This window comes from Podarcis tiliguerta (assembly GCF_965153285.1).
Source record: "Podarcis tiliguerta genome assembly, chromosome: 8".
Classification (NCBI taxonomy): domain Eukaryota; kingdom Metazoa; phylum Chordata; class Lepidosauria; order Squamata; family Lacertidae; genus Podarcis; species Podarcis tiliguerta.
Window position 1 is genome coordinate 84,719,165 of NC_139541.1, and position 13,587 is coordinate 84,732,751.

General features: G+C 49.3%; 1 protein-coding gene across 1 annotated transcript in view; it reads left to right on the forward strand.

Moving 5' to 3' along the window:
* LOC310684296 (leucine-rich repeat and fibronectin type III domain-containing protein 1-like protein) overlaps positions 1 to 12,956 on the forward strand; it is a 62,021-nt gene extending 49,065 nt beyond the window's left edge. Inside the window, exons 4-6 of the mRNA XM_083455204.1 lie at positions 2,826 to 2,947; positions 11,340 to 11,501; positions 12,631 to 12,956. Of these exons, the coding sequence (XP_083311330.1) occupies positions 2,826 to 2,893 (68 nt within the window). The 3' untranslated portion in view covers positions 2,894 to 2,947; positions 11,340 to 11,501; positions 12,631 to 12,956. The remainder of the gene's footprint in view (positions 1 to 2,825; positions 2,948 to 11,339; positions 11,502 to 12,630) is intronic.
* Positions 12,957 to 13,587: the final 631 nt, after the last annotated feature.

Here is a 13,587-nt window from a genome sequence, read left to right on the forward strand (position 1 = left end):
GTGAGCCTCTCACTATTATACAATCCAGTCTGTCTCAGATTGAATTGTACGTTCCTGGCAAGTTCCCTCAAATCCCTCTTAAAAGAATAAAGACACCACAGTCTTATTCATTAGCAGAGTTTACATTCCCCTTTTTACAAGCACAGCAGATAGCTGGTTGCAGGCTCGTGTGAGCCTCTCACTATTATACAATCCAGTCTGTCTCAGATTGAATTGTACGTTCCTGGCAAGTTCCCTCAAATCCCTCTTAAAAGAATAAAGACACCACAGTCTTATTCATTAGCAGAGTTTACATTCCCCTTTTTACAAGCACAGCAGATAGCTGGTTGCAGGCTCGTGTGAGCCTCTCACTATTATACAATGGCAAGTTCCCTCGAATCCCTCTTAAAAGAATAAAGACACTACAGTCTTATTCACAAGCAATAAAAATAAAGTTTACTCACAATCAGACACAGCACAGTGTTATCCCTGAAGGCAGGCTTTAAGCTTAAAGTTTGTTGTTGTTTAGTCGTGTCCGCCTCTTCGTGACCCCCTGGACCAGAGCACGCCAGGCACTCCTGTCCTCCACTGCCTCCCGCTGGTAGCTTCGAGAACACTGTCCAGCCATCTCGTCCTCTGTCGTCCCCTTCTCCTTGTGCCCTCCATCTTTCCCAACATCAGGGTCTTTTCCAGGGAGTCTTCTCTTCTCATGAGGTGACCAAAGTCTTGGAGCCTCAGCTGCAGGATCCGACCTTCCAATTTTATGCAATCAACATTCTTGCTGCTGAAGTGGCATACATAAATAAAGTCCTCATTTCTTTTGATATGTCTTGACCTAAAATACCTAATAAAAAGGCTTCTGGGTTTTTTTACAAAAGTTATTTTTAACATTTTCTTCAATTCATTGTATATCATTTCCCAGTAGGATTTTACCTTCTTACAATCCCACCACATATGATAGAACGCACCTTCTGTTTCACATCTCCAACACTCTTTCTTTTCGTTTTTGTACATTTTTGAAGCTCCCCTCCCCTCTTGTCTCCCAGAACCAGGAGAGGCATGAAAAGAGCGGAGTAGAGGTTGGCTGCATGAAGGCGCAGTCTCCGTTTGCTTGGGGGAAGCCCTGGAGAGGCATAGCTGTCCACCGTCCCTTATTTGGCAGGAAACTCCCTTCTCCCAGCGCTGTGTCCCGCTGCTGTCCCTTATTGATGATGTCCCTTAAATTTCCCGGGTTTCAAAGGAAGCAGCTCCTCTCCCTCCCTCCCTGCTGGCCAGGGAGGAGGGAGGCTCCAACTGTGTTGCTAGGCTGCGTTGCTCACCCAATAAGGAGTCTCAGAACGACTAGGGGGTGGAGCTTGCATGCCTTGTGCCGATCAAATCGGCCGCATTGCCTGGGGACTCGCCTTTGCTCAGCGCTTCCCAGTGGAGAGGTGACGGTGGTTTTCCTTGCTGCATCCCCTTTGCGGGGTTGCTGCGCTGTGGGAACCACCGCTTGAGGCTTCGTTTGGCTGCTGGCTGGGCTTTCTGCCTTTGGCTCAGAGGGGCTCAGATGTGGAACATACCTGTGTTCTGAAAATCCCTTATTTGGGCTTCTGGTCCCTTATTTTCGAGGCTGCTGGTCCCTTATTTTCAAATCTGTAAGTTGACAGCTATGCAGAGAGGAGGGGACTTAGATGGCTGTGGGGAGGCAGGGATTTTCAGTATCGGCAACTGATTTTCATGGAGGAATGAGCCTCTCTGCTCATTAGGCCTGACACTCAACCAAGTCTCTCTCTCTGTGTGTGTGTGTGTGTGTTGCTAATAACAAGTTAACTCCATCTTTGAACTGTGTGCTTGCTGACCGGCACTCTCTTGCGACAGAAGAGGAGTCACACTGCCTCTTGCACAATTCTTTCTTGGTTCAGGGGGTTGGCAACCAGCAGGCACCGCCCAAAATTTGGCCCTGTCTGAATGGCTCTCTTCCCCTGGTCCCAAGGCAAGTGGTTTTGAACGGCTGGGTACAATTGGAGATGTGGAATATAGCTGCTCCCTTTCCTTTTACACTTTCCTTCTCCTCCTTTTCCCCATTCTTCAGACCTTCCAGCGACTGCTGTGGGAAAGGCATTCACTCAGTTTTTGATGGCTGCATTCGACCTGCAGTGATATTGGGTTTCATATTATTATTTGATGACTGACATGCAACGGCATCCGGAATTTGAGCACCCCACCGCGTGCAAGGTTTTATACGTGAATCCTGCCCAAACTATTCACGAGAGGCCTGCATGTCTAAGCCTCTCAAACATTTCCATTTGGGAAAGGGGAAAAAATCACGTTCAAAATCTGAACGTTTTTGCTTTTCCGTTGTGATTTTAAATACCTGCTGCTGCTCTGAGCATTTCACAGAACTGAATTTCTAGAAGCAATGCAGTTCTAGAAGAGGGAAAGCCACACCAAAAGTAGGCAGTTTAATGAAAATTGGAGCTGATTGAAATTGTTGCAAAGTGTAGAATTGGGGTGGGTGGGGGCAGAGAGAAAATGGGATGTGATTCTTTGGCCGGGGATGGAAGAAGTGAGAAGGATAGACGAGGGGGGAGAGATCCCCGGGACTTATGGACCAGAAACTTGATGTTTGTGTGGCTTTCTGGCTTGAAGAGCTCTCTTGAGCCTTTAATGGCTGTAAGGCAGGCAGAAGTTCATCAGGTGCTGTTTCTTTTACCGCGCAAAGGGGGAGAAGCTGGAAGTCCAGAATGCAGACCTGCCTGGCACCCATCAGAGGAGCGGGTGTACCCTTCAAAGTGGGGGGGGGGGCACCCAAGGCTTCTCCTCTAACACGCACCCCCCCCCCCGGTTGTCTCTGTTCTCTGCAGATCCGCAGCTGATGCCACCTGCTGGCGAGAGGAAGAATGGCGGCGAATGGACAGACGTCAAGATCTGAGCTCCGTTTTGGGGTCCCCAGTGGGAACAAGGCATGGCCAGACCGGAGCCTGAGGTGGGAAGTTCTCTCTCCCCCCCCCCCCACATCCCATCCGCCACTGCAGAGGAAAATTGCAGAGTGTAGTTGAACTGCGGAACTCCTTGCCACAGGAGACAGCAATGGGCACCAACCTGGGCGGCTTAAAAAGGGGATCAAACAAATCCATGGAGGAAGAGAGGGCTATCAAAGGCTGCTTGCCAGCAGGGTGGATTTGATTTAAATCAAATCGATTTAAATCATGATTTAAATCACTAGTCAGTAAGACTTGATTTAAATCTTTTTTCTTTTTCTTTACAGACTCATGCTTTCTGGTATAATCTTAATATTTACAATCAGATGAAGGAACGATAAATTTTCAGAGTAATTTTTACGGCTCTATCAAAAATGACTGATTCGGTTATACGATTAGAAATACGTAGACCAGATAATTAGGAAATTATGGTGAGGTTTAATAAGTTAACTGTTTCTATTTGGACAACTTTTCTGCTGTACTTTATTGGAAGGAGAAAAACAACCATTCCCTTAATAACCATTTCAACAATTTATTTACCGTATTTTTTGCTCTATAAGACTCACCTTTTCCTTCCTAAAAAGTAAGGGGAAATGTGTGTGCGTCTTATAGAGTGAATGCAGGCTGCGCAGCTGTCCCAGAAGCCAGAACAGCAAGAGGGATTGCTGCTTTCACTGCACAGCGATCCCTCTTGCTCTTCTGGCTTCTGAGATTCAGAAGATTTTTTTTCTTGTTTTCCTCCTCCAAAAACTAGGCGCGTCTTGTGGTCTGGTGCGTCTTATAGAGAGAAAAATAAGGTAACTAAAGCAATAGCATTATAGTGTATGTATCCACGTTTGTTAACTGATGTGGTTTAAAAAACACACACCTTAGACTGAGTTTTAGCACACAAGGAAAACTTAAAACAAATCCTGATTTCCTGATGAATAGCCTTTGGACTACATTATAACTTAAATAGAAAACTATATTTAGAAATGTTGTTTCCTCTGAAAGCATTTTATTTTAAAAATCCGTTTTTTAAAAAAAAAAACACTGATTAAAAAAAATCGGATTAAAATGAAAAAATCTGTTTAAATTTTTTTTTAAATCTGATTAATACAATTAAATACAATTTTTTAAAAATTGATTTTTATCCACCCTGCTTGCCAGGACGGCTGTTCTTTGTTTCCATGGTCAGAAGCAGCGATGCTTCTGCATCCCTGTTGCCAGAAGCCACAGGAGTGGAAGAGGGTCTTGTGTTCGAATCCTGCGGGTTTCCTATTGGGGCATCTGGTTGGCCACTGTGGGAACAGGAGGCTGGACTAGGTGGGCCTTTGGCCTGCGCTTGCAACCAGGCTCTTCTTAGTTTCGTATGGAACCTCCAGGTCTCGACGCAGTCTATCTGGATCCCTCGGTTCTTAGGGGTATTTGGCCACTGTGAGAACAGGAGGCTTGACTAGATGGGCCATTCATCTGATCCCATAGTGTAGACTCTTCCTCTATGTTCTAATGATGTTCCCCATGGCTGGGATGGTCTTTTTCCTCCACGGGCCCAAATCCTATTTCTGCTTCCTATGTCCATCCATTTTCGCTGTAGCCTGAGCCCATAGCTGTCAACTGTCCCTTATTTGGCGGGAAAGTCCCTTATCCCAGTGCCGTGTCCCGCTGCTGTCCCTTATTGATGATGTCCCTTAAATTTCCCGGGTTTCAAAGGAAGCAGCTCCTCTCCCTCCCTCCCTGCTGGCCAGGGAGGAGGGAGGCTCCAACTGTGTTGCTTGGCTGCGTTGCTCACCCAATAAGGAGTCTAAGAACGACTGGGGGGTGGAGCTTGCATGCCTTGTGCCGATCAAATCGGCCGGGTTGCCTGGGGACTCGCCTTTGCTCAGCGCTTCCCAGCGGAGAGGTGACGGTGGTTTTCCTTGCTGCATCCCCTTTGCCGGGTTGCTGCGCTGTGGGAACCACCGCTTGAGGCTTCGTTTGGCTGCTGGCTGGGCTTTCTGCCTTTGGCTCGGAGGGGCTCAGAAGTTGAAGGTACCTGTGCTCTGAAAATCCCCTTTTTTGGCTGCTGATCCCTTATTTTCGAGGCTGCTGGTGCCTTATTTTCAAATCTGTAAGTTGACAGCTATGCCTGAGCCTCATAAATTTAGCAATTGAAGCTGTCCCCCCAAGCCTTATTCCGTCCATCTTCCAAATGCATTTATTAGGAACAGTCCCATGTTTTCCCCCCAGTAAATCTGTCTATTTTTAGTAATGCCATAGAATCACAGAATCATAGAGTTGGAAGGAACCCAAAGGGTCGTTTTGTGTAACCCCATTTGTTGGGGTGAGTTGCATTTGTCCTGGGGAGGGGGGTAAATTCTCTACAGATGAGTTTTTTTAATTTTTAATGGGACGGATGTTCCCCAAGTGCGCAAAGGTTTTGCTATTCTGGGCAACAAAAAACCCGCCTCTGTGTTATAGTGGTCAGATCATTGGACTAGGACAGGGGTTTGCAATGTGCGGCCCATGGACCAGATGCGGCCCACGAAGACCATTTTACTGGCCCCCGAGCCACCCCCGAACCGAGTCACCCGCTTGGCAAGTCCCCCGCACACTGCGCTAAACTGGCCCAGTGTGGTGTGGGGACTCACCGAGGGGCGCTGGAAATCGCATCTGCACGTGTCCAGACGCCGAAACTCGCTTCTGCGCAGGTGCGATTTTCACAGTCTGGGCATGCGCAGAAGTGATTTCTGGCACCATCAACATGCGCACACGCGATTTCTGGCATCGCACTGCACCGGTCTGGCCCATGAACGATTGCCATGGGAGTGATACAGCCCATGGCCAATAAACCTTGCTGAACTAGGACATGGGCAGGCAAACTAAGACCCGGATCTGGCCCAATCGCCTTCTAAATCCAGCACACGGACAGTCCAGGAATCAGCGTGTTTTTACATGAGTAGAATGTGTCCTTTTATTTAAAATGCATCTCTGGGTTATTTGTGGGGCCTGCCTGGTGTTTTTACATGAGTAGAATGTGTCCTTTTATTTAAAATGCATCTCTGGGTTATTTGTGGGGCATAGGAATTTGTTCATTTTTTCTCTCCAAAATATAGTCCAGCCCACCACGTGGTCTGAGGGTCGGTGGACTGGCCCACAGCTGAAAAAGGTTGCTGACCCCTGTTATAAACAGCCACAGTATCCTAGGCACCTAAGCAAAGCCTGATGAATCAGGCCAGCGGCCCATCTAGTAACAGAATCACAGATTTGAAGAGTTCTTAGGGACCCCCAAGGGGCATCCAAACCAACCCCTGGCAATGCTGGAATCTCAACTAGATCGTACCAAACCCACCACGCGTCCCTATTTTCCAGGGACAGTCCCAGATTTGCAGATGCCTTCTTGGTTTCTGATTTGATCCGGGAATACCCCGCTTTCAATTAAAGGTAAAGGTACCCCTGCCCGTACGGGCCAGTCTTGACAGACTCTAGGGTTGTGCGCCCATCTCATTCAAAGAGGCCGGGGGCCAGCGCTGTCCGAAGACACTTCCGGGTCACGTGGCCAGCGTGACAAGCTGCATCTGGCGAGCCAGAGCCGCACACGGAACGCCGTTTACCTTCCCGCTAGTAAGCGGTCCCTATTTATCTACTTGCACCCGAGGGTGCTTTCGAACTGCTAGGTTGGCAGGTGCTGGGACCGAGCGACGGGAGCGCACCCTGCCGCGGGGATTCGAACCGCCGACCTTTCAATCGGCAAGCCCTAGGCGCTGAGGCTTTAACCCACAGCACCACCCGCTTTCCATTAGGATGTCCCTATTTTCATCGGAGAAATGTTGGAGGGTATGGTACTGGAATCCTACGCTAGAATGTGCCACACACACCTGCAACATCTGTCTGCCAGAGGAACATCAATATCTACAGATATCTTAAAATAAAAGGTAAAGGACCCCTGGATGGTTAAGTCCAGTCAAAGGTGAAATTCGTTCATCCCCCCCAAAAAATATATAGTCTGGCCCCCCACAAGCTCTTAGGGACAGTGGACCGGCCCCCTGCTGAAAAGGTTTGCTGACCCCTGGACTAGGACATGGGAGGCCATGATTCAAATCCCACCCTCTCAGCCATGAAATTCACCACCTTGGTCCGGCTGATGCTTCTCAGTCCAGTCTACCTCGCAGGGGTGTTGTGGGGATAAAATGAGGAGAGGGAGAACCACGTTAAACCACCTTGAGCTACTCGGAGAAAAAGTTGGGACAGAAATGCAATAAAACAATAAGAATAGACAATGCTGCTTCTTTCCCTCTCCGCCGATTTAATCTGGATTTACCCGTGGCTGGGGGAAATCCAATAAAGTTCAACAACAGCATCCACAACCCAAATCCAGTTGCCGACGTTTCCATTTGCAATATCTCAGCGCTTCTCATAACAATATCAAGTCCCCTGGAGCCTGCCGAAGTTGAATTTCAGAGTGGGGCATGTCTCTGCATGCAGACTAAAGGATCGGGCAGTGTGCAGCAGCTGCTGCTGATAATGCATTTTGGAATCTTAGAACTGCCGAGTTGGGGGGGGACTGAGGGTCATCTAGTCCAGCCCCCCTGCGACGCAGGAATCGGAGCTAAATAATCCCTGGCAGTCGGACATGAAACCTCTTGTTTAAAAATCTCCAATGAAAGAGAGTCTTCCACTTTCCGAGGGTGTTTCACCGTCGAGCGGCTGGCAGAAAGCCATTCCTATAGCGTAGTCACAATCTCCTTTCTCATCATCTGAATCCATTGGTCTGTGTCTGTTTTCCATGTGACAGTCCTCCGGATATTTTGAGATACAGTGGTACCTCAGGTTAAGAACTGAATTCGTTCCGGAGGTCCGTTCTTAACCTGAAACTGTTCTTAACCTGAAGCACCACTTTAGCTAATGGCGCCTCCTGCTGCTGCTGCGCCGCCGGAGCACAATTTCTGTTCTCATCCTGAAGCAAAGTGCTTATCCTGAAGCACTATTTCTGGGTTAGCGGAGTCTGTAACCTGAAGCGTATGTAACCCGAGGTACCACTGTAGAGGGACACAGGTGGCGCTGTGGTCTAAACCACTGAGCCTCTTCGGCAGGGGTCAGAAAACTTTTTCAGCAGGGGGACGGTCCACTGTCCCTGAGACCTTGTGGAGGGCCAGACTATATTTTGGAGAGAAAAATGAACGAATTCCTATGCCCCACAAATAACCCAGAGATGCATTTTAAATAAAAGGACACATTTTACTCATGTTAAAACAGGCTGATTCCTGGACCGTCTGCGGGCCGGATTGAGAAAGCGATTGGGCCGGATCCAGCCCCCAGGCCTTAGTTTGCCTACCCACAATAGAGATCAGGGGTCAGCAACCTTTTTCAGCAGGGGGTCGGTCCACTGTCCCTCGGACCTTGTTGAGGGCCGGACTATATTTTGGAGAGAAAAAATGAACGAATTCCTATGCCCCACAAATAACCCAGAGATGCATTTTAAATAAAAAGACACATTCTTCACATGTAAAAACACGCTGATTCCCGGACCATCCGCGGCCTGGATTGAGAAGGCGATTGGGCCGCATCTGGCCCCCGGGCTTTAGTTTGCTTACCCCTGATTTATAGGGTCTCCCCACCCCCCAGTTGCCTCCCTCTAAAATATGCTTTTGTAATAATAATAATAATAATAATAATAATAATAATAATAATAATAATACCCCGCCCATCTGGCTGGGCTTCCCCAGCCACTCTGGGCAGCTCCCAATCAAGTTTTAAAACAATACAGCATTAAATATTAAAAACTTCCCTAAACAGGGCTGCCTTCAGATGTCTTTTAAAGGTAGGATAGCTGCTTATTTCCTTTACATCTGATGGGAGGGCGTTCCACAGGGCGGGCGCCACCACCAAGAAGGCCCTCTGCCTGGTTCCCTGTAACCTCACTTCTCACAGGGAGGGAAACACCAGAAGACACTCAGAGCTGGACAGAACGATGGGGGTGGAGACGCTCCTTCAGGTATACTGGACCGAGGCCGTTTAGGGCTTTAAAGGTCAGCACCAACACTTTGAATTGTGCTCGGAAACGTACTGGGAGCCAATGCAGATCTCTCAGAACCGGTGTTATGTGGTCCCAGTGGCCACTCCCAGTCACCAGCCTAGCTGCCGCGTTCTGGATTAATTGCAGTTTCCGGGTCACCTTCAAAGGTAGCCCCACGTAGAGTGCATTGCAGTAGTCCAAGCGGGAGATAACTAGAGCATGCACCACTCTGGCGAGACAGTCCGCAGGCAGATAGGGTCTCATCCTGCGTACCAGATGGAGCTGGGAGACAGCTGCCCTGGACACAGAACTGACCTGCGCCTCCCTGGACAGCTGTGAGTCCAGAACGACTCCCAGGCTGCGCACCTGGTCCTTCAGGGCCACAGTTGCCCCATTCAGGACCAGGGAGTCCTCCACACCAGCCCGCCCCCTGTCCCCCCAAAACATTACTTCTGTCTTGTCAGGATTCAACCTCAATCTGTTAGCCGCCATCCATCCATTGTACTTCTGCAAGCTTCAGGGTTTTTTCCCCCTAGCAGGCTGCTGCTGCTGACACCCTCCGCCCGCCCCCCCCCCCATTGTGCATTGGTGACATCATTTTGTCCACATGAAGAAGAGTACGTGGAGAATTGTGCTCGCTGCTCATATATATATGAGTTTTAGTGCCCAGACCAGCTCTTGGCTTCTAAATCAATAGCGGACGGGTTATTGCAGGGTAATTGAATATAGCAGGCATGGAAAAGGTTCCAGCCATCTGTATTCGCAGAGGGATGGAAGACCAGGGCTGGTTTCAAGCCTGCCTCCAGGCAGCTCTTTTCACGCTCCTGCCTTTGGGCCTTTAAAAGAAAAAGGGGGAAAGTATTTATTCTTAAATCTTACCCGTATAACCCAAATAACAAAAGAGAACCTCGTGAGAGAAGAACGCGTTAAAAGCTAAACCGAATCGAGCCTGGCATGGGATATGCTTTTAAAGCATATCGTTCCCCTCCCAAGAATCCTGGGAATTCTAGTTTTGTTAAGGGTGGGAACCATAGCGCTGTGGGGGGTAAACTGCAGTTCCCACAATCCTTTGCGGGGAAACGATTTTGTAAAAATATATTCATTGGTTTGTCAAAGATTTTGTTGAAGCAAATCAAACAAATCACAGAACAGTAGAATTCAACGAGTTGTCAGGAAATCTTCAGCCGCGATTGCTGCATGGCAAGGGGTTGGTCTAGATGACTTTGGGGGTCCCGTCCGACTGTACATTTCTAAGGCAACTCTGGACATGTGCCAAGTGCCTTTCCCTAACCAAGGAGTAACAGAGGTTGAGTCCTGACAAGTCAGAAGTTTTTGGGGGACAGGGGGCGGGCAGGTGTGGGGGATTCCCTGGTCCTGAATGGGGTAACTGTGCCCCTGAAGGATCAGGTGCGCAGCCTGGGAGTCATTTGGACTCACAGCTGTCCATGGAGGCGCAGGTCAATTCTGTGTCCAGGGCAGCTGTTTATCAGCTCCATCTGGTATGCAGGATTAGACCCTCCCTGCCAGTGGAATGTATGGCCAGAGTCTTGCATGCTCTGGTTCTCTCTCGCTTGGACTACTGCAATGCGCTCTACGTGGAGCTACCTTTGAAGGTGACCTGGAAACTGCAACTAATCCAGAATGTGGCAGCTAGACTGGTGACTGGGAGCGGCCGCCGAGACCACATAAAACCAGTCCTGAAAGACCTACATTGGCTCCCGGGACGTTTCCAAGCACAATTCAAAGTGTTGGTGCTGACCTTGAAAGCCCTAAATGGCCTCAAAAGCCCAGTATACCTGAAGGAGCGTCTCCACCCCCATCGTTCTGCCTGGACATTGAGGTCCAGCTCCGAGGGCCTTCTGGCGGTTCCCTCCCTACGAGAAGCCAAGTTACAGGGAACCAGGAAGAGGGCCTTCTCAGTGGTGGCACCCGCCCTGTGGAACGCCCTCCCACCAGATGTCATTGAATCATAGAATCATAGAGTTGGAAGAGACCACAAGGGCCACCAAGTCCAACCCCCTGCCAAACAGGAAACACCACCAGAGCACTCCTGACATATGGTTGTCAAGCCTCTGCTTAAAGACCTCCAAAGAAGGAGGCTCCACCACACTCCTTGGCAGCAAACTCCACTGTCGAACAGCTCTTACTTTTAGTAAGCTCCAAACTTTTAGAAGACATCTGAAGGCAGTCCTGCTTAGGAAAGCTTTTAATGTTTGATGTATTACTGTATTTTAATATTTGGTTGGAAGCCACCCAGAGTGGCTGGGGAAGCCCAGCCAGATGGGCGGGGTACAAATAATAAATGATGATGATGATGATGATGATGTAGCTAGTTCTGGGCACATGGCTTTCGAGGAACGGTCTCCCAGGGGGACTTAAACTCCCAGATTTAAAACAACCCCTCTCTCTTTTTCTTTCCTCAGATCGGAGCTGGGACTTGCAGCTCACCCCTCCTGCGCGTCCCTCCAACCTCCCGGCCTCTCGCCAGGCAGCGAATCAGCAGCAGGAGCAAAGTCCTGCCTTCGTGGACCGGATCGGGGGCTGAGCTGGGGCTGCCAGGGGGGGCCACGCAAAGAGGCTGGGAGGTGAGTTCAGGTCCCGTTTTCGAAATGCAACACATCGGTTTGCCTGGGTTCTCTGTGATTCTGCAGCCGTGCAACACAGAATGGTAATTTGGGTGCCGAGTGCGAAGCCTGCCCCGAACACAGTGCCCCAGGGGTTCCATCACCCCATGGCATTGTGGGTAGAAAGCACGGGGGCTGCTTTGACAATTCTGTCAGCCATCTTGTGCTACGTGGCATGTTTCTTTTCCCACAATGCCTCGGGGCAAGTGCCACCTGGGGCTGGTGGTTGCCCAAAATAATACAGAGGGCAACGTTCTGGTCGCCTCATCTCAAAAAGGATATTGTGGAGTTGGCAAAGGTTCAGAAAAGGGTGACCAAAACAAAAAAGGGAGTGGAACGGCTCCCTTACGAACAAACTTGTTATTTAACTTTTTAATAGTTTCATTGCATGGTTTTGTGGGATGTGAAACACAAGAGCAGGCAAGTACAACCTTCCTAGAGTATAAGCAAGTTCACAATTTAGCAGAGTAACATTCCCCCTTTTTAAACTGACAGCGGGTGCGTTAGCTCAGGCTCGCTAAAGCCTCTATAATAACGGTTCTGGTATTTTCCCCTTATTCCCTCATAAAAGATAAGATACGACACAGTCTTCTATAAAAGTATAAAAAAGAATTTACTCACATTCTGTTCACAATCAGATGGCAGACTTTGCTTAGAAAAGTAACATACACCTGGAAACTATCTCATAAAGAGACAGTCCCTTTGTCCTGTCTTGGCTGTACTTGACTGCTCTTGTGTTTCACATCCCACAGTCTCCCACAACTCGTGTTCAGAAGCATAGCTGCCTCCTCTATGAACATGTCTAATTCTCTTTTAAAGCCATCCAGGCCGGTGGCCGTCACTGCCTCCGGTGGCAATGAGTTCCATAGTTCAACTATGTGCTCCGCGAAGAATTCCTTTTTGCTACCTGTCCTGAATATTTCAGCATTCAGCTTCATTGCACCTCCTCTATAGGAGAGAGGGAGAGGCCAGATTCTTATAGGGGAAGATTTTCATCTTGCCTCCCAAAAATTGCTTTCCGTGACTTTTGCCCGCATTTCAGAGCGTCGCGGGATCTAAAGGCCTTTTCCTATTTTCTCTCCCTCCCCAGGTTGAATTTCCGGACTGCACATCACTCCTCCGCTCTCTCTCCCATCACAATGGTGCTGCCCATCACAATTTGAGGGGTGGGGCCAGCAGCCCCTGCCCCGGACCCTCCTTCACGCCTCCCGCGGGGTGGGAGAGTTGCGCTCCGCGCTTGCCGAGGTCTCACCCATGTGCTGTTTCTACTGGATTCTCACTTGTGGACCCCCGCTTTTCTTTTCTACGAAGCTCGCTCCCGTTTTTCTAAACCGTGTTCCGCAATTTTCTAATAAACAGAGTTGGAAACCAGCGACGGACGGGGTGGCACTGGGAAGCTCCCTAAAAAGGGGTGTCTGTCTGTGTCTGTGTGGCTTCTTTCCATAGCTGTCAAGCGTCCCTTATTTGGTGGGAAAGTCCCTTATCCCAGCGCCGTGTCCCACTGCTGTCCCTTATTGATGATGCCCCTTAAATTTCCCGCGTTTCAAAGGAAGCAGCTCCTCTCCCTCCCTCGCTGCCGACCAGGGAGGAGGGAGGCTCCAGCTGCGTTGCTTGGCTGCGTTGCTCACCCAATAAGGAGTCTCAGAACGACTGGGGGGGTGGAGCTTGCATGCCTTGTGCCGATCAAATCGGCCGCGTTGCCTGGGGACTCGCCTTTGCTCAGCGCTTCCCAGCGGAGAGGTGACGGTGGTTTTCCTTGCCGCATCCCCTTTACCGGGTTGCTGCGCTGTGGGAACCACCGCTTGAGGCTTCGTTTGGCTGCTGGCTGGGCTTTCTGCCTTTGGCTCAGAGGGGCTCAGAAGTTGAACATCCCTGTGCCCCTTGGAAAATCCCTTATTTCGGCTGCTGATCCCTTATTTTCGAGGCTGCTGGTCCCTTATTTTCAAATCTGTAATTTGACAGCTATGCTTCTTTCCAGAACGAGTAAAGGATAACATGAACGGAACCGTTTCTTAATAATGACCCCCCAAACTCCGTTGGCTCAAGC